This window comes from Astatotilapia calliptera, chromosome 19 (assembly GCF_900246225.1).
Source record: "Astatotilapia calliptera chromosome 19, fAstCal1.2, whole genome shotgun sequence".
Taxonomy (NCBI): Eukaryota; Metazoa; Chordata; class Actinopteri; order Cichliformes; family Cichlidae; genus Astatotilapia; species Astatotilapia calliptera.
Window position 1 is genome coordinate 30,565,065 of NC_039320.1, and position 20,925 is coordinate 30,585,989.

At 42.4% G+C, this 20,925-nt stretch overlaps 1 protein-coding gene across 7 annotated transcripts in view; it reads left to right on the forward strand.

Annotated features, from left to right (window-relative positions):
- dicer1 (dicer 1, ribonuclease type III) overlaps positions 1 to 19,049 on the forward strand; it is a 31,299-nt gene extending 12,250 nt beyond the window's left edge. For all 7 annotated transcript variants that reach the window (XM_026151936.1, XM_026151933.1, XM_026151934.1 and 4 more), the window contains 21 exons: positions 439 to 911; positions 1,466 to 1,598; positions 2,083 to 2,325; positions 2,410 to 2,564; positions 3,060 to 3,192; positions 3,296 to 3,371; positions 3,453 to 3,592; positions 4,446 to 4,625; positions 4,735 to 4,948; positions 5,038 to 5,191; positions 5,303 to 5,485; positions 5,937 to 6,042; positions 6,630 to 6,805; positions 7,251 to 8,010; positions 8,329 to 8,481; positions 10,067 to 10,702; positions 11,609 to 11,867; positions 11,960 to 12,228; positions 13,268 to 13,430; positions 13,632 to 13,707; positions 14,577 to 19,049. In XM_026151936.1, the coding sequence (XP_026007721.1) occupies positions 439 to 911; positions 1,466 to 1,598; positions 2,083 to 2,325; positions 2,410 to 2,564; positions 3,060 to 3,192; positions 3,296 to 3,371; positions 3,453 to 3,592; positions 4,446 to 4,625; positions 4,735 to 4,948; positions 5,038 to 5,191; positions 5,303 to 5,485; positions 5,937 to 6,042; positions 6,630 to 6,805; positions 7,251 to 8,010; positions 8,329 to 8,481; positions 10,067 to 10,702; positions 11,609 to 11,867; positions 11,960 to 12,228; positions 13,268 to 13,430; positions 13,632 to 13,707; positions 14,577 to 14,742 (4,848 nt within the window). In that variant the 3' untranslated portion in view covers positions 14,743 to 19,049. The remainder of the gene's footprint in view (positions 1 to 438; positions 912 to 1,465; positions 1,599 to 2,082; positions 2,326 to 2,409; positions 2,565 to 3,059; positions 3,193 to 3,295; positions 3,372 to 3,452; positions 3,593 to 4,445; positions 4,626 to 4,734; positions 4,949 to 5,037; positions 5,192 to 5,302; positions 5,486 to 5,936; positions 6,043 to 6,629; positions 6,806 to 7,250; positions 8,011 to 8,328; positions 8,482 to 10,066; positions 10,703 to 11,608; positions 11,868 to 11,959; positions 12,229 to 13,267; positions 13,431 to 13,631; positions 13,708 to 14,576) is intronic.
- Positions 19,050 to 20,925: the final 1,876 nt, after the last annotated feature.

Below are 20,925 nucleotides of genomic sequence, written 5' to 3' on the forward strand. Positions count from 1 at the left end.
TGCAGTCAGCAGCTATTATGATTTCAGCACCATTAGTGGATTCTTCGCCGCACTTTTTACCTCTCAGCCATAAAATGTTGTGGTATTGTCGTCACCATGCCAAAATTGATACCATACTAGAAGGCTGAAGGGTACAACTGCCAGTATTTTTGAATTCATCAGTGAGAGAATAATGGTCATCATCCCTGGATAAGGAATAATAATTTTATTATCAATATAAGGGAGGTTGCTGAAACAGTCATAATGTGGTATACTGGGTATACCTGAGAAGATTTTGTAATTTGCCATGCTTATTTGGGAGATTTTTACTGGTGGCTATCCAGCCATGATGATGGAAAAATGTCCCCAGAAAAGATTCTAAAATTACAAGTAGAAAGGTGAGCTGTAGAACAGCCTACTCTGTGAACTTGTTGTTTATACTGTGCCCTTCCCGTCCAGGTCCTCAATGACTGCCGGGCCGTACTGCAGGTGCTGGGGCCCTGGTGTGCAGATAAGGCAGCAGGCATCATGGTGCGCGAGCTACAGAAGTACATCAAACACGAGCAGGAGGAACTCAGCCGCAAATTTCTACTCTTCACGGACACTATTCTGCGCAAAGTGCACGCTCTCTGTGAGGAGCATTTCTCCCCCGCCTGCCTGGACCTCAAGTTTGTCACGCCAAAGGTCCTACGGCTGCTTGAGATCCTGCACGAATACAAGCCGTTTGAGCGGCAGCAGTTTGAAAGTGTGGAGTGGTACAACAACCGCAACCAGGACAACTATGTGTCCTGGAGCGACTCTGAGGATGAAGATGAGGATGAAGAGGTGGAAGCCAAAGAGAGGCCTGAAGCTAACTTTCCCTCTCCATTCACAAATATCCTGTGTGGAATCATCTTTGTGGAGAGGCGTTATACAGCTGTTGTCCTCAATCGGTAAGGACTTCAAGGAATAATTGCTTCAGCTTAGAGACTGGTGTTATTTCGTGTGTGTCAGTCAGTCAGTGCTGCAGACATCAGAAGGAAACTGGAGTAATACCAGCAGGAGAGAGCACTGACTCGTGGTTAATCTGCCTGTCATAGTCTGTAATTAGTGGACCTAAATGGATGATATCATATAAAATTCGTCTGCGTTTTTACAATTTTTCGAGGTGTTTAAAAAAAGAAGAAGTATTTTTAAAGCAGTAACAGTGAGGCAAAATAAGATACACTGGCTAGCTTAATGATCGTAGCTTTGGGATTTTAAAAAAATCCCCGGTGTTTAGAGCCATTGAGTTTACATCTTAAGGTACCAAAATACCCTTTCTGTTCTTACTTTGGTGGCTGAGTGATAGAGGCATGTGGTGAGAATGAACGCGCCCTCTAAATCGTCAGTGCAGCAGGTAGTTGGTGATAAATCATAAAAGTTTGGAAAGATGGCGTCTGTTGTTTGACTGGCTGCATGTTTTTGTCCTTGGTGAGTTATCACTGACACTCTTTCTGTTCTCCAGTCTTATCAAGGAGGCAGGGAAGCAGGACCCAGAGCTTGCTTATATAAGTAGCAACTTCATCACTGGCCACAGCATTGGCAAGAACCAGGCACGCAACAAACAAATGGAGGTGGAGTTCAGGAAGCAAGAGGAGGTAAGTGAGAGATAACTTGGGGATGTCAGCCATCACACTCTCTCCATATTAGCTTCTGAGTGGTGTGGCACTCTGTGAAAAGTCAAGTGTAACTATTTCTAAAGAGTCATTCTGACCCCACTGACCTGTGAGGACCTTGGAACAGGTCTTAAAAATGTGTTTGGAGTTATTTAATGGTTTTCTCTAATCCTGTGAGCTAGCACTTGTGGTTGTGTGCACAGTGAGCACCATGGCAACAACACTTTCTCTTTCTAGACTTTTCTCGGTCAGGTGCTTTTCGCAAATGTTGTGCACCTGGTCACCGGGTTCAGACGCTGCCACTGAATCTGATAAGATAACTACAGGAAGAAATTGTGCTGAATATAAAAGAAAACTTGGATTTTGAAAATGAACGATGGAGAGATGTGTGGATACCGTGCTAAATTCTTGGTTGTTTTGTTGTTATCACTTCCTGAACTCAGGACCCCTTTTCCTTCTCTGACAGGTTCTTCGCAAATTCCGGGCTCATGAAACTAACCTTCTGATTGCCACCAGCATCGTCGAGGAAGGCGTAGATATTCCAAAGTGTAACTTGGTGGTGCGGTTTGACTTGCCTACAGAGTACAGGTCCTACGTCCAGTCCAAAGGCCGAGCTCGGGCACCTGTCTCCAACTACATCATGCTGGCTGACACTGGGAGGACCAAAGCCTTTGAAGAGGATCTCAGTACCTACAAGGCCATAGAAAAAGTAATGTTTTCTCTTTATCTGACAAGACTGAGATGCTTAGTCTGTTGGCTTAGGGGCCAAATGACCTAATTTTCTCTCAAACAGATCTTAAGGAATAAGTGCTCCAAGTCAGTGGAGGTGAGTGAGTTTGAAGTGGAACAGGTGATGGATGATGACAACATTCTACCACCCTATGTCCTGCGGTCTGAGGATGGAGGTCCTCGAGTCACCATCAACACGGCCATCGGTCACATTAACAGGTGTGGTTTCTGATTTTCAGAATGTTTTTCTTTCCAGCTCAAATACTTTGTTATTGATCGAGACTGCCGGTTGCTCCAAACAGCCTCTTTTTGTTTGTCACTTTAAATCCATGTGAACTGCTGCCCACGGTTTCTGCTTGCATGGAGCCAACATATACATGATACTGCTGCTTCTTTTTCTCTCACTCATCATTTTACATGTCAGTATAGCTGAAGACAGTACAGGGTTCCCAATCCAGTGAAAGTGTCAGACACACAGTCCAATCGCCATCGCATCAGCACTAAGTTTGTAATAAAGAGATGAAGTGTTTGCATGTTGTCTCTGTGCCAGTGTGAGTTTCCTCGAGGTGTGTGTGTGTTTCATTCATGATTCCTGGGTACAAGTGGCAAAAAACAGTAAAGCACTTTGAGATGTGAGAAAGAACCAGCAGAGCTCTGTATCTATCAAAATATTGCCATAAATATTTGAAAAGGTCTTTCTGCCCTGGTGTTCAGGTATTGTGCTCGGCTGCCCAGCGACCCATTCACACACCTAGCACCAAAATGTAAAACCGTGGAGATGGGGGATGGATGTTTCCAGTCCACTCTCTACTTGCCTATAAACTCCCCTCTGCGAGTTCCTGTCAAGGTAAGGAAGGCTGTTATAGTTTTCAAAATTGCCAGTGTAAACATTTTGACGTGCTCCTTTTATATTTCTAAAGGATGATTGATATTTTGACTTGCACCTACAGGGTCCAGTGATGAATTGTGCAAGAGTGGCAGAGAAGGCAGTTGCACTAGTATGCTGTGAGAAACTCCACAAAATAGGTAAAACCACAATAACAATCTTGCAGACTAATCTTGTTATTTTTGTCTTCATTGCTTCATCTTTTGCCTCTTCCTTCTAAGGTGAACTGGATGATCACCTGATGCCCGTGGGAAAGGAGACGGTAAAATACGAGGAGGAGCTTGATCTTCACGATGAGGAGGAGACCAGTGTCCCAGGCCGGCCTGGTTCTACGAAGAGAAGGCAGTGCTACCCCAAAGCTGTACGTCATGCTCATTACAGGCAGGCATTTGATGCAGGGAGGGCACGGCTGAACCAGTTTACAGACTGTTTTTGAAGTAATTCAGCTGCAAAAATCTGAGGTGATATGGGGGGATGGGGGGGGGGGGTCAACTGGCTGTATCCAAACTCATCACTGACTCTCTGGATTGGCAGAACCTTGCTATATCGCACCAGTAAGTAAATGTGTTGGCATATACAGCACTGTGCTCCCCTCATTTCTTTGTATTCTGCTTCCTCTAAAGTAGGCTTTAGCAGTAGTACTCCAGACTTCTTTAAAGAAAAACTGTGAAACACCTTAGATGCTGGCTGCTTTCGTACTTATCAGTCCAGTTTCAGTGCCTGACATTTTCAGAGCCAAGTTAAGCCATTTAACACTGACTTTTACATTAGCAAAGACTCATTTTTACATTGTATCTTTAAATGCTTTACTAGCAGCCTGTTGCTAAAGCACACTATTTGCTTTAGTTTAGCAAACTGTAAACTTGCCAAAATATGACATGGTGACCTTTAAAAAAGGAAGGAAACTGGACAAGTGGAGGTCAACACAAGTAGCAGGCCTAGAAAAAATAATCAGCAGGTGAACGGTGCACTTCATCCAGTGTGGTTGGAATTATGATTGAAGGAATTACGAATGCAAGAAAAGTACAGTCATATTTTGATCCGCAGTGCACTACCATATGGAAAACATGTTACTGGTTAATGTTGAATGAGTTTTCATCCCAAACGCACTGCCAGTGCAGTAAAGGCAAACCCGGATAGAGAAACATGAGGGCTGACTCAATGAGCATACAGTACTGTGCAAAAATCGTGTGTCCCGTTTCTGCCATCTCCAGATACCGGAGTGTCTGTGTGACTGTTATGCAGTACCGGAGCAGAGCTACTACCTGTATGTGATTGGGATGGTGCTCACCACTCCCCTCCCTGATGAGCTCAATTTCCGTAGAAGAAAGCTCTACCCGCCAGAGGACACCACCAGGTGCTTCGGCATACTGACTGCCAAACCCATACCTCGAGTACGTTGCTTCGGCACATTTGAGTACCTCAGTGCTTCACAATATTCTTCAGCATTTATTCTGTAGACGTGTTATACATGTGAAAACGAGCAGCTTTGCTTTGATCCAGATTCCCCATTTCCCGGTGTACACTCGCTCTGGTGAGGTGACCATCTCCATCGAGTTGCAGAAGTCTGGCTTCACGCTCACCACTGCCCAGCTCGACCTCATCACTCGTCTCCACCAGTACATTTTCTCCCATATTCTCCGCCTGGAGAAACCTGCACTGGAGTTCATGCCCACAATGGCTGACTCTGCTTACTGTGTTCTACCTCTGAATGTTGGTGAGTGCTCAGTTCAGTTTGTAAATTCATTTCCACCTGTGTTAAAATGTTTGTTAACCATCTTTCCTTCTCTCCTTTGGCTTCTTCAGTTGGAGACTCCAACACACTAGATATGGATTTTAAGTTTATGGAAGGCATTGAGAAGTCTGAGGCCCGCACTGGCATTCCTACTACTCAGTACACAAAGCAGAACCCCTTCACCTTTAAGCTGGAGGACTACCAGGATGCTGTCATCATTCCAAGGTAGTGGAGCGGCACGTGTCTGTACTGGATTGATTTTGTGTGAACGTGTCAGCTGTATGAAGTATACGCTGAGCCAAACGACGTGATAATCGCCTCGCTGCTACTTTCCAGGTATCGCAACTTCGACCAGCCTCATCGCTTCTATGTCGCTGATGTGTACGCAGACCTGACACCACTCAGCAAGTTTCCTTCGCCAGAGTATGAGACTTTCGCTGAGTACTACAAAACAAAGTACAACCTGGACTTGTCAAACCTTAACCAGCCGCTCCTGGATGTAGACCACACCTCCTCCAGGTCAGTGGCACCAAATCTGGAGCCAGGTTCATAATTATGTGGACAAGGACAGTTTTCTCAGGCATGTGAGAAAACACAGAAAAGCACAGAAGCAGATATGCGATTCCACTTGGCTTTGCATAAATATTGTGTTGTTAGGAATTGGAGCAATTTTTATTTTTAGGAAGTACCTCCCTTCCTGAATAATAATGTTATAGCCAAGAGTGGAGTCTGTACTGGTTATTTCATGAAAGGCAATAAACAGATTAATGCAATTTCCAAGTGTGAATATGCTTACATGCTAGCTTTTATGAGAACTGTCAATATGTAATCCACAGAAGTGTGGAATAAAGGTCAGGAGGAAAAAGGCAAACCTGGGGGGGTGCTTGTTTGATACTATGCGTATATATATATATAAATTTAAATGTTCACTATGGTGACCAGGCTTTCCAACTCTCTTGTCCCATCGCAGACTGAACCTGTTAACCCCTCGACACCTAAACCAGAAGGGCAAAGCCCTGCCACTCAGCAGTGCAGAGAAGAGGAAGGCCAAGTGGGAGAGTTTACAGAACAAACAGGTACTCGCTGCCTCTGTTAGATTGTAGGGTGAGGAGATATCCATCAGTGTAGGAAACCTAGTATAATTTTGTGTGTAAAGGAACATGGGACATGCTCATATTTCATTTTTGTGTGTTTTTAAAGAACGTTTCTAGATATCACTTTACTGCTGGTTAGTACAGTGGTCCTGTTTCCATCCACTGGTCAGCTGGAGTCTTTCTGTGTAGAGTGGGCATGTTCTCCCTGTGTCTGTGTCCGGGTGCTCGGGGTTCCTCCCACAGTCCAGATACTGGTTCTGAATTGGCTGTGGGGTAAACGCTCGTCTCTCTGGCTCCAGCCCTACTGTGAATTTGAACTGGAAAAGAGGATGGATTGATGATGATGATGATGATTATTATTATTACTGATTTCTATAACCTATTATATCAAAGAATACTATTCTCAAAGATGCATTATTTAATATGGCATGATCATGTGTGTGGACAGGGTTGATGGTGATCTGTTAGCTTTCAGGAATTATTAGACCAGTGAGTGCCAGAGACGAAGTCTTGTTGTGAGTTGCTGTTTATTCCGACAATCCCAGTCTCATGTGCTTTGTGTTTGTCAGATCCTGGTCCCAGAACTGTGTGCCATCCACCCTATTCCAGCCTCCCTGTGGAGAAAAGCAGTGTGTCTGCCCAGCATTCTTTACCGCCTACACTGCCTGTTGACTGCTGAGGAGCTCAGAGCTCAGACAGCTAGTGAGGCCGGAGTGGGAGTCCAGACCCTCCCCCCTGACTTCAGGTTGCTGTTACATACACAATAGAATAACAGATTTCTGCGTCACACTTTCCAAAAGATTCATACACAAACACAATTAAAACTGTTCATTGGAGTGCAAGTGTAGAAAATGGGTGACTGTTGGTTAGATTGTAAAGCCTTTTGACTTATTAGACTAGGAAAGGACTATATAAATGTTGGTGTCCTCAAAATTGCACATTTTTTCCTATTGCACAGTAAAACGAGTTGATTGCATGATAAAGTTGTTAGAATGCTGATGTGGGTGGCACATGTCAAAGTAACATCCACAAGAATGGCCAGACCAAAGTGTCCCATTGGGACTTGATGAGTTAGTGTTAATGTCTGATCTTAGTTAAGAAAACCGAATCTTCTCTTTTAGGATTTGTTGTTTGTGAACAACTTGTGTGTGTGTGCACACGCTAACATGTAGATGCTCTGTATGTGGCAGATATCCAAACCTGGACTTCGGCTGGAAAAGGTCTATTGACAGCAAAACCTTCATATCCTGCCCTGAGTCCTGCAGCGAGGAAGGTGCCAGTCACTGTAAGCACCAAGAGACTATAAGCCCTGATCCCAGTTCCCTAATGCTTCCCAGTGGTGAGCACTCTTCCATGTCTGAGCAGGAGGACTTCAAAGCTTTAGATTCTGAAGAAGCCCCCTGCACCAGGAACCTAACTAATGGCACTGCCTTCTTTGCTAGCTGTGACGATGGCAACCAAAATGAGCACCTTCCCCAATGTGACAATTGCCAATGCTCCCAGCTCAGCTTTGCTGGGCTGCAGAGCTCCAAATCAGTACAAAGCACTACCTCAGTTCTTGTGCAGCCCCCTCACACCTTGAAGAAGCCCAACTCCAGTCCTCCACAGCCTAGTGATGAATGTACATCGGGGAGGACTTCAGACCACACAAAAAAAGCTACCTCAGTCTGCAGCCGAGCAGCCACGAGTCCCAACACTCTCACAGCACCTTCTGATGTCTGTGCTCGTCCCCAGCATGGATCCCACGCAGCAAACTCACCCAAGAGCTTGGGGCCCAACCCCGGTCTCATCCTGCAGGCCCTGACCTTGTCTAATGCCAGCGATGGCTTCAACCTGGAGCGGCTGGAGATGCTCGGTGACTCTTTCCTGAAGCATGCCATCACTACATACCTGTTCTGTACCTACCCTGATGCTCACGAAGGACGTCTCAGCTACATGCGCAGCAAGAAGGTGAGACGCATGTTATTTCTCTGAACCGTGTGGCAGTAGTAAGGTACAGGCCGTGCATGTGTGTACACAGTAACAGTATATAATGGAATGCAGCCCGGCTGAAGATGTACACACTTTCATCGCTGTCTACAACAAGGCAAATAACACAAAATGACTTGGATGCATTAGCATTTGGTCTGTTGATTAGTGTCATTTGGGAACAGCTGCAAACCTGTTTAAGAACTCATCTTTGCACTGTGTCCTGGCTTGGCTGATGTCACAGTGTCCATTAAGACAAGATGACTTCATTGTGTTACTCACACTCTGCCTGATGTCCAGGTGAGCAACTGTAACCTGTACCGTCTGGGAAAGAAGAAAGGGCTTCCTAGCAGAATGGTGGTGTCCATCTTCGACCCTCCAGTTAACTGGCTGCCTCCTGGATATGTGGTCAACCAGGACAAGAGCAGCACCGACAGAATGAATTCAGAGGAGGTCAGTGGATTACTGCAGCTTTATACGCTCTGTTTTTTTCTCTTTGTTGTGTGGTAGTCGATCGGTGTGTTCGCTGAGGAGTTTCCAAAGGTTGTTTCATGTAATGACGATGACGGGCCAGTAGAGGGCAGACTTTCTCCGTGTTTTGCAACTCGTGGTGAGATTGTGTGCTTGCATGTCGAACAGGTCTGAACTCTCATTTGAACTCCTGGAGCTCAGATAATGTTTTTCATAATGAAGGTTAAAAACCAAAATCCTTCGACACACTCTTTTATACACCACTTGGGAAAAACGGCTTGAAATAAAACACAGTTAATGGTCAGATGTGAGCTAAAAAGGAACAACCTAAAACAGAAAAGACTAAAATCTTTTCCTTTTAGATAATAACCTTCAGTGAATCAAACCATATGCCCAAACATCCAGTCGTTGAACATTTTAAGGAGATCTATTTTTGAAGTGATGATGATGATACATACCATAAAATTAGATGTTCACCTGACAGTTTGTTCATGGTTCGTGTGGTGCTAGCTTTCTATATACTTTTCATCCCTGGCATCCCTTTTCGTTATCCACATATGGATGTGGGAAATTACACAATGCTGTATAGCCTTTGCTCCAGATTGTACCAATAATCTATGAAAGTCTGTTGCTAAGAGAACAGGCCAAAGACAAATTCAACTTTATGCTGAACTGAAAGTAACCTGGTGCCCCACATGATTTTAATTAGGCACATTATGTGCATCAACAGTGCTTAAAAGTGGCATAACAAACGAGATGGACTAATGCTGTGTGAATGCAGGAAATATCCAGAGTGCTGAAAACAGGCCTGCGATACTGTGTTTGTGTTGAATGATATACTGTCCCAGAAATAACTGCAGGAAAATGTAAAACAGAAATAAATTGCAATAAAACTAATGCTTAACAATAAAAAGCAGTAAAACACTGAGACAGGCTCATTTTCTAATTTAGTTCAGATAGCAGTCTCCTCTGTGTTTTTACAGAAACACTCACAAAATGGAGCAAGACACAGTCGCTGTGCACAATTAGACTTTTATTAAGAGTTTAGTTATGTTTTTTGATAATGCTTAGGACATATCGTCTGTTAATGTCAATGTGTAGTCTATATATGCATACTTCACTAAACACACATTAAACTGTAGGCTATGAATGACAGCTCACATACTTAAAGTTGCATTTTGATTAATTTTGCCTCTGGAAACCTGCTTCAGCAGACCTGATTACGTTATTGTTATTGGTTATCGATTTGATTCCTTATCAATTCTCATTGGCTCCACAGCATATCAATGAGATTACATTCATGCTAATGAGCTGTGTGCTCAAATGTTTGTGTGCGTTGGAGGCGTTTCTTCTCTTTGTTGTGTGATCAGTGTTGGAGTTATTATTTTTAAAAAGGTAACGTATTACATACATGACACAGAACAATTTTGTTAAACCTAATGCAGTACATTACTTAATTACTCCCAGGAGAAAGTAATTTGTGCTGAAGAGACTTCAGTGATTATACTATAGAAATATGAACTATTGATTTTTGGACTATATTGACTTTTTTTTTTTCCTCATGCAGGCCAAAGAGGAGCTTTTGGCTAATGGGCGATCTGGACACGAATATGATGAGGATGATGACGAGGGCGAGGATGTAGATGAAGATGGCGAGTTGATGCTGAAAGATGAGCCAAAAGATGAAGTGAACATGGAGGATGATCTTGAGTATTACAAGGAGCACATCCGCTTCATTGACAACATGTTGCTGGGATCTGGAGCATTTGGGAAGAAGATCTCGTTGAGTGGCTTCCCTCCCAATCTTACTCCAGCTTCAGGCTCCTCACCAGCTATGGAATCTCCGTATGATTGGAAGACCCCCAAGAAGCCCTCCCATCCAACCGCAGCTCATTACCCCACAGAGCAGGTGCCCAGTGGGCCCTCACCTGAGGAGTTTGACTACAGCTCGTGGGATGCAATGTGCTACCTGGACCCCAGCAAGGCCGGTGAGGAGGATGACTTTGTGGTAGGCTTTTGGAATCCATCGGAAGAGAACTGTGGCACTGAGCTCGGTAAGCAGTCCATATCCTACGACCTGCATACAGAGCAGTGCATCGCAGACAAGAGCATCGCTGACTGTGTCGAGGCTCTGCTAGGTTGCTACCTGACCAGCTGTGGAGAGAGAGCTGCACAAATGTTCCTGTGTTCACTGGGCCTCAAGGTGAGCTCTGAATGCATCGCAATGCAGAAACAAATGAACACGCACAAAAATGAATCAATTGAGAATCCTAATAAAACCACATGTCCTTTTGATGAGCATAAACATGATGTGGAATATTTCCTGCCACTGCTTCTCCCTAAGTTTTTTATTATAACATCTATAAAAGAGTTCCCCGATTTTGGAGAATGCACTTTTTCCTTTGCCTGTTTGTTCTTTCAGGCTTGTTTAGCATTTGCAGAGAACCTGAGTAGTCCAAAGTGAAAACCACAGATGAAAGTGGCTTCTTCAAATTTAGATTTCACTTTTGTAACAGTGGAAAGTGGCAAATACTTTGTTACTGTGTTATTTAATAACTATAGAAAAAACTAAACCTGGGCCTGAACTTAATACATGAATTATAATACTGATTTGGATGTACTTTACCAGCTTTCAGAACAAACTTTTTATTACTGTTCATTGTTTTGCTGTTGGCCTCAGCTTTGCAACACGCTTCACTTTTGGTCTTATATGTTCCTGACTCAGTTCAAATAAATAGTTAATTATATTTGATAATATTTTTATATTAATTATAAATAATTCAGATACATGTCAGTTACTGAACATGCCAGTTAGGCGATCGCAAAGTTAAGCAAGCTCCTCCCCCTGCGTCCTAACATGGAGTTTATGGAGTTTGAGTGGCGACATGCATTGTTCAGGAAAACATTGCAGTGATGTTAATGATGTTAATTTTTGTGATGCATAAAATATTGAGAATTATGGACCGAGTACTTGCATCAGCTCAAATCTGGAAGGACCCAAGCTTTACAGACATGGCACTGTTTGAAAGTAACGTTTTAAAGAATGCAAGGCAAAACTCTCTCTCTCTCCTATTATTATTATTATTATTTTTTAATAAAACGACAACAGGTTTTACCATTGGAGAGAGGTCCACCGACTGGAGCAGCGGCACAGGTTCACACTCATACTCAAGTCGCAGACCTGTGTTACGGCTGGCTCAAGATCCCACCCCGCTGCATGCTGGACCATCCAGATGCAGAACGAACTCTCAACCACCTCATATCTGGCTTTGAGAACTTTGAAAAAAAGATCAACTACACTTTTAAGAACAAGGCTTATCTCCTGCAAGCCTTCACTCACGCTTCCTACCATTATAACACCATTACAGGTCAGTAAACCTTATGCTTTACTGACTTTGTCCTTCATTCTTAGTTGTGCATCTCCAGTTGACAAATCTGTGCTTCTTTCACTTTTTCTTAGATTGTTACCAGCGGCTGGAGTTTCTTGGCGATGCAATTCTAGACTACCTCATAACAAAGCACCTTTACGAAGACCCACGGCAGCACTCTCCTGGAGTACTGACCGACCTGCGCTCAGCGCTCGTCAACAACACCATCTTTGCCTCTCTGGCTGTTAAATACGATTATCACAAGTACTTCAAGGCCATCTCGCCAGAGCTTTTCCACGTCATTGATGACTTTGTGCAGTTTCAGCTGGAGAAGAATGAAATGCAAGGCATGGACTCTGAGGTGAGTCCTGCTTCTCTGAAGAATGTGGTTATTATCGCTTCTGCAGGAACAAGCCTAATCTTTGTTGTTGTAGCTTTGCCCTCTGAAATAAGTTCAAGAACCGCTCGCCGCGAATAACGAGGCTGCCAGCTTTTATTAAGCTGTTTTCATATTCCAACGTTTGGGTTTCATTCGTCTGCAAAAGGCTAGCTTGGCACCAAAATCTCCTTTCGTTGTGCTTAAGGACTTTTATGCCTTAGGGGACAGCAGGCATATAAACAAGAACGCATTTATAAAAATAAAAAAGTGAGAGAAAGAAATTAAGCAATAACTCGCACACTCTTTCCTACCATAGCCATTGGCTTAATCCTTTCTCAATGTTTCTGCAGAGCGCCCTAAGCTGAACAATAAAATAACATATTTGGGGGTCAAATCAGACAGAAAAAGCTGTAAAAGCAATGGAGAGATGACTTAATGTGAGTTGGTAACGCTAAACAGACAGAGGCTTAAATTCTGCAGCTTTACAGGAAAGTCACTCACAATGTCCCCATTACACAGAAGAAGATTAGGCTGATAGCATAGAGTTAACACGGGGTGGCTGCAGCTCAGGTGGTAGAGCAGGTCACCTACTTAATTGGAAGGGTTATGGTTCGATCCCTGTCTGCTTGGGCAAGATGCTAACCCCATGTTGCTCTCCGGTGCATCCATCGGAAATAAATGCATGTGAATGTTAGAGAGCATAGAAGAAAGTGCTTGTGCAAATGGGTGAATGAGTTGTGTAAAAGTCTTTGAGTGCTAAGAGTAGAAAAGCACTATATAAGAAGCCTCAGACTGGGAACAGTACTGGACTCCATATGTAATTAACTGGGATCTGGTTATTGTGTTGCCATCAGTGCAACCTGTCAGAGTGCAGATAGACATTGAGAAGGGAAAAACTCCCTTTTAACAGGAAGGAACCTCTGACAGAAAGGGGCTCAGGGAGGGGCAGCTGTAACTGGTTGGGGGTGTTACAGCTGTCAGTGTGTCAGCTGACGCACAGCTTTGTTGTTTTTGTCTCCAGCTGCGACGCTCCGAAGAAGACGAAGAGAAGGAGGAGGACATTGAAGTCCCTAAGGCCATGGGAGATATCTTTGAGTCGCTAGCTGGAGCAATTTACATGGACAGCAGGATGTCATTGGAGACTGTGTGGCAAGTGTATTATCCAATGATGAGGCCACTTATAGGTGAGAAAGAGTGGAAGCATGTTTCTCTATTTATTTCTGTGTTTCTTGTTTATCCTCCGTGATTGATGGGCAGCGCATGCAGAGAGCTTGAATGACTGCAAACATTCATGATAATTTGCCACTTCTGTGGTTGTGTCAATTGAATCGTCATGATACCATCTCTTTCTACCTCACCAATCTTCATCCCCTCACCAATTACAGAGAAATTCTCTGCCAATGTGCCACGCTCTCCTGTGAGAGAGCTGCTCGAGATGGAACCAGAAACTGCAAAGTTCAGGTAGGACATGAAGAGCACAGCTTCGCTACACTGACTGTACATACAGGGGCAAAAGTGCAGTGCTTTAAATTTATTAGGCCAGCTGTGATTTTAAAAACAAGGAAATTATTTTGTGTCTTTCAAAAGGATTTTTAAATATCATCACACATTAATCGAGCAAAATATTCCACCACTAAAAGTAGTTTTTTCTGTTCAGGAATATATGTAAATAACAGCTTTACATGTACAAATTTATAGATAACAAAATAATTATATTTTCTTTAAGATGGGATCAACTATTAAAGAAACAGAAGAAAGGATTTGGTGGATGCTATTAACTCAGGGCAGCTGAATTTAGTGGTATTAAACTTTTGGACAGTGTGTAATTAGCATAATGATCAAAATATAAAAGGTATACTAATCATACTGGACTAACACTGGTCTCTGACATCTTCTTACTTATGCAAAACTCCATCTCTGGAAGCGTATCATATTTGATTACAAGGGTTTTTGTGTGTTTTTGAGACTTCTACATCATCAGCGTGACTTTTCTTTTTCCTTAAAAAAAATGATGTAAATTGCATGATAAATGTTTAATGGCTGAATTGCAAAATGTGGCTAATGTAGCAAATGTGATACAAATTAATACTCATATATGCAGATTCAAATTTGATATATTTTGTGTAAAGGTTCAACAAACACTGTTATCAAAACAATTAAAGATTTCTGGGAGTTATTTCATGGTTCATGTTTTAAAGGGTTAAGCCTCTATATAATCACCTTTTTTCCCTACCTTTTTGAATCATTTCTTATTGGACGTGTGATATTCAACTCAAAGAATGCTGGTATATTACTCAGAATAACAGTTGTTCCCGCTCCTGTCTTTGCAGCCCCGCAGAAAGAACGTATGATGGGAAAGTCCGCGTGACGGTGGAGGTCGTCGGAAAGGGCAAGTTTAAAGGTGTTGGCCGCAGCTACCGGATTGCCAAGTCGGCAGCGGCGCGACGAGCTCTGCGCAGCCTCAAAGCCAATCAACCTCAGGTCCAAAACAATTGAGCTCTCTTACTGAGCTGTCAACATTAGCACCTAAGTTACCGAAGCCGACAGAGCAACGTCGGCTTCCGAACACAGCACGATACTAGCCCTGTATCTTTAGCCTGTGATGGCACAACAACGGCACCCAGGGAACACTGTGTGCAGACACAACAATTGAAGAAGACTGATATCACAGCCTATTTCACATTAGATATTCTACCTTTCTTTTTTTTTGCGCAAACACAATCTTTACTTTTCCTTTCTGCTTTGTGTAATCATGAGTGCTTTATTAACGTATAGCAAGGTGTTTATATATAAAAAAAAAAAAGGTCAGGTCACAGTGTCAATTCCCCACTGTTCTTTTTGTTGTCATCTGTTTTTAACCTTGTGTCAGTGAGATGAGGCTTATGCTTATTGTGTAGTATTAGATTGTACATAGTTCAATCAGAGGTGTATGTAGGAAGAAAAAAGAAAAAAAAACGCTAAACCCCTCAGCCTGTGCACTAGTGCCAGTCAGTTTTAAAGCGGTTTGTAAAATGCTAACGGCAGACGTGGCTAACAGATACCACTGGAGCGAACACCTGGTGGCATTTCTGTCTAATCTGTCTTGAAATGTATTCTTGATCAGTTTTGCACTTATTCCATTAGGATCTGTTATTTTTAAAATGGTGTGGTCAGATTGACACCAAAATCATATACGTAGCAAAGTATATAAATATATATGAAATGCATAAATGATATTATCGGCCTTAGATGCTAAGGCTCACCGTCATCCTGCAAAACGGATAGGAATTACAACATTCCCAGTTACTGTAATTTAAACTAGTTTCTAACCGCACTTGAGGTTGCATGTTCTTGTAGCTTATGTATAAACCGAGACAACTGGATGGCTTCTATAAATGTTTCAAGTCTACGGCTATATGTAGTGCGACAGCCAGGTGAGATGTTTAAGGCATTATCTCTGCGATTTGGTTTTAGCGATGCTAAGAGTGGATGGAGTCGACTTGGTCAGTCTTGCGCAATAGATGTCTTTCCACAGGAAATCATCCAGTTTTGATACGAGGAAAAAAGAGAAACTCACCCGTTCAATATGCTGCAGAATTTTCTATGAGTTGGATACTCGTGTGTGACACGGAATCTTTTCAGACCGTCTTTGTGAACAAGACCAATTCATTTCAACAGTGTTCCTCACATCCCTTACCTACCAAAGCTATAGTAGATGTGACACTATGAGAATGAAGTCAGTTCCCGAGGGTAAGAATACCAGCCTCGTCTGTGGTTTTTGCTTCTTGCTAAATGTCTCCCCCCTCGCCCTCATAAATAAGCCCTTTTCACTTGAATACCTCAGTTAATTGCATGCATTTTCTTGTCTTTGTTTTTCTTTTTTGTTTGGTGCTAATTTTTTTTTGTATTAAGCTTGAACTTCTCATCTTTTTTGCACTGTAACTATAATACCTCTTTATTTGACCTCCTTTTTTTTTTTTTAACTGTTTAGTTTGGTGGTCCTGTTTGTTTGCTATAGAGCTGTAAAGGAAAGCTGTGTGGTCGACTCTTCTCCCCTCTCATACTTGAGGCACTTGATGATTTTTAGAGGGCGGGGATAGGAATTGTTTTCTCTGCACATAAATTAGTTTCATCATCTATTCATTTCAAACAATTTAGAGTTTCCTTTCGAATTCAGGGGTAAAACAGACGATTGATTGATCACACGAGGATACGTGCTTGTAGAGGTAATCGGATTGCACTCTTAAATTTGCTCCAAAAAATAGGCGGTGAAAATACTTGACTTAACTCTTCAGTTCTGTCTTCATAAATAAGGGTTGGAAAAGACTTTTACCTGTGTGACACCTGAACTGTTAGTATAGCGATCTGAAATCTAATCGGTCACAAAATCCTCCACACAGGTCTTCTACCTCAAAGGACCGTCCTCTCAGTGTTCATTTCTGCACAAGACTGCAGTTCAGTTCAGTGCACTCTGACAGCGCCGTCTACATCAGATCTTCAGTATACAATAAGCCAATCTCCAGTTCCATCATAATGATTTGCGTCGCTTGTCTTGAATCAAAGATGTGACTCAGATCTTAGTGCCTTCTGTGGGAGGAAACCAGCGTGTGCACGGACTAGATCGCAGGCCCTGCTCGTATCTGATGTTAACAAGGCTATTCAGTGTTCTGATCCAAAGTGGACAGCCCACTTCAGTCCGTCATTAGAATGCATCTCCGTGGGTGTAGAGTACCACTCGTGATTGGCTCTCAGTCCTCCACTCTGTATGCAAATATGTGCCTGCCTTGACGCCGTTTTCAAAAACCACATGCCAGATCCTGCACGGGTGCATTTTCCAAACCAGCGTTTGCCCGTACTCGGACGGCTCGGTCATTACCTGTAGTCGTCTCCAAATCCAGATGACTTGCCATGTATGGGCTACGGACAATGTTAGCTATGATGCTTGGCCAAGGTGGGTCATTGTTTAGAGTGGGTCTGTGGAAACTGACTTGGGGAACACTGAAAAGGAAAATGCCTGGTGAAAGCATTTAGCTGCAGGATTGGATTTTTGGCCTGGAGTTTTGTTTTGTTTTACTGGCAGGGTTAGTGGAGTCAGTGGAGTAGCCTCCTGAGTAGCGTTGTTCACAGCATCTTCAGCGACACACTGAATACACAAATCAACATGAATGTATATGTTCTTGCTTTTGATCTAAACTCCGTAATTAAACTGAAGATTATTCCTAAATAAATCATGTCACTGATTGGCTCCAGTGTCCTTGGCTGACTGAAGACCCACTGCAGACATTTTCTAACTCTGACCCATGCTAAGTGTTACTAGAGAAAACATAAACCTGAGAACTCAGGACAGGAACTGGCTCTGACTGGGTGCCCGAAAGGGTTCGATCAACAACAGAGGGCAGAAGTATTCTGTGTTACAAACACCCAAACGAAGTTCAGACTGATAGCTGCTGCAGTACGGTAGTTTTGAATATGGCCACAAATTCCAAATTTCTGTTGACCCGTTTGTTGCAGCAACCTGATTCTTTCTTTTTCCCAGATTCCCATTCACTTCCTTTGGTCCAACAGAATACTACGTGAAGAGTAAATGTGAAACTTTGCAACACTTCAGTCCACCTTTTTCCAGCTTATCACTGTCAGAGTGCAATCTGTTATTATTTCTCAAGCAGGCAGAGTGGAACTATGAAAACCAGGCTGTGATTTCTCATTCCCCCATTAGAGACACTGTGGGCTATCAGTTTCACCCTGCCACTCCTCACTCTGTAGTAAACACACAGAGCTGAACACACTAATCATCAGTGAGACTCTGGGAGGGACAGAAGAGGGATTATTTTAAAAAAAGAAAACAAATGTGAAATCGCTCGCGGTGCCACGCCCACTGTATTATGTGTGACCGATGGAAAACAAGGATCCTTTTCAGATGGAGATGAAGACGTGTGTGGGAGTGCTGAAATTAAGGTAGCCCTGGATTATTTGGAGTGGACGATGTTTTCTTCTACTGGCAAAGTTTTTTTCTTTTTGTTTTTTTTTCTTTTTCTTTTTGTACATGTAGCACAATTGAGCATTGCACTTGGGCGCCATACCTTACCTCATGTCAAAGTGTGAAAGGGACTGAACAATGGAGGAAAAAGCAGTGTGTGTATATATGATGCCATGTTATTAAGGACTAACTTGTGGTTTGCTGCTGTCTCAGTTGCTGGTGTTACACAAATCTATGTTTAAAATGAGAGAATGAGACGATTGGAGAGGAAAGATAAAACCGTGCCTGCAGGCTCTCACCTGACAAATACACTGTAAGAAGAATCTCTGTAATTGGGGCTAAAATGTCTGGATGTCATGTGTCGGATATCCTGCCTTAAATGTGTTTGGAAATGAATTGTAAAGTTAAACTGACACTTTGAATTGAATCCTGCTTTGTCACAGAATGCAAACTAGCCCACCACAGGAGGAGAAATGAGGCTGGCACATGTAATCAAACTTCCAACCTTTTGAGAACCTAAAGGAAAAATCTACTCATACCTGTGAGAAGCAGCTCACATGAGCACGTCTGCTCTTCAAGTGTAGGCTGAAAGTGGTCTGTCATTCAAACGAATTGGACCATAAACTGTTTACATTTGATTGTCTGTGATCTTCTGTGAATTCTTTGCCTGTAAAATTACTGCTCGTTTTCGCCGTGGATGTAATTAGAATGTTTTGACACCAATCATGAAAAAAGTGACACTTTGAAGTCAAACTATATAGATTACTGTAGTAACACTGTTTGGTCTTCAAGTTGGGATTTATCAGAACACCTTCAGCATCAGCAGCAGTCTTCTTTCTGCAGCTGTTATAAACGAGCAAACACTGCACTTCTTGGTCCTTTGTGCAAACTCCAAGAGTTACTATGGAGACTCTAAAGTGGGTCTCCTCCAGTAGGTCAAAGTATCTAGCCCATGCAGCTTTGTGTCCACAGCTCACTCTGTAATTTTCCATTTAATTGATGTGATTACATAAAGTCTGTGGAAACAACAAATTGTCCTTTTCAAGGTAGAGTAGAGCCTAACCAAAACAGCAAACTTTCAGTACTGATATATTAACTGATACTGGCTTTGTAATACTTCACCATTGTGTACTGTGGATTTGACAAACTATGATTGTCATTTCTTAATTACATCAAGCGTTCCTGATCTTAAAACAATACATTGTCTCAATAATACTTTATTTTATTTTGAAATGTCAGGTGCTATTACTGATATGGAAATGTTGATGCAGGGTCCACATGTCAGTTTCCAACATGTGTTCCTAATGGCTCTGCTTTAGTGCGAGCTTAGACTAATGGATCTGACGCCTGATTACAGAGTCAGTGAATTTTAAGTCTCGGCGAGGTGTGTGCAGTTTAACAAACAGGGAAGATAAACAAACAGCATATTGTGGTGGTAGAAGTGCTTTAACGTTTATGGTGCTGAAGGTGGACGTGGACGTGGACTCACTACGGTGTGCTCGTGTATTTGTTTAAGACCTTACAGTGGATATCAGTGGGTACTGTGATGAATGGTATGACAATCTTGGAAAATGGGTAAGGTTTTCTACAATGCTTCATTACAATCAAGTTTCCAAAGTGTTTACATTTTCTGTGAATGACTGTCAGAAAATTCTTTTTTTTTTTTTTTTTTTTTTTTTTTTACATCCACCGTGACATCAGAGTTTCAAATGTTTTTATGTTGGGCAGCCACTAGATCTCTATGTCAGGTCGGCCACATGCATTTGGCTGATTGGTTGTAAATTTGTAAAGCAAATGTCACCGTATCCAGCATTATTGGTGTTTTTTTAAGGTGGGTTTTTCCTTCAAGGATCAAATATGGAGTGTAAGAAAACCAACATTGCTTTGTTAAATGTTAAACGGTGAAAAGTGGGGTAAAGAGAGAACTCTTGGCAGCAAGATATTGGTCTCATGAAGCCAACATCGAACATCCTGTTCACCATGCAGCAGAACACCAGCAGAATGGAGCTACACAGATCGAGTGAACTGTTATCAGTATGAGGAATTATGGGCCATCACAACCTGCAGCAAATATATTTAAGGGACTTTGGAATAGAACTCAGTCATACTGTAATACCGTGCTGCAGTGGTTTGCGGTCTGCACCTTATGGGTCACAAATACCTTTAATTCCCCCCCATGTTTTTATAATTGTAGCCTGTTATATCTACAATAAAAATAATGGTATGGTTATTCTGTGGAGTTCATTTTTTTTTCTATCAGGTGGAACCCTGCACAGAATCAGGTTGAGTATGTTGATAGGTCAAGCTATAATTAATGGGCAATCAGTTACACTATCACCACCAAATACCAATGTTCTGTTAATGGTAGTTACGGCTACTATAGCCAAACTAGACCCTGGATTTGAATAGTTAGATATATTGGTCAGTGTCACACTCCTCTTTTCTTTTTGTTTGTAATGAATTTATAAATGTGTAGAGAGCCTTTCTGGCTTTCTTCATGAACCATCATGGTGAAGCAGTCCTTTCAAAAACTTGTCCAAACCTTGCTAGCAGTTAGCATTTAGCCTTGCTGCTCTCCCACAGCCCACTTGCAAAGCAATATAATATTCTACAAAGTTGCCAAAAAGTTGATTCTGTTCATCTGGACGCAGGTTTTAGTTGGTTTAGGTTTTAGTGAGAGAAATGTTTCACTCATCCAAGTGACTTCTTTAGTCTCAGCTGAC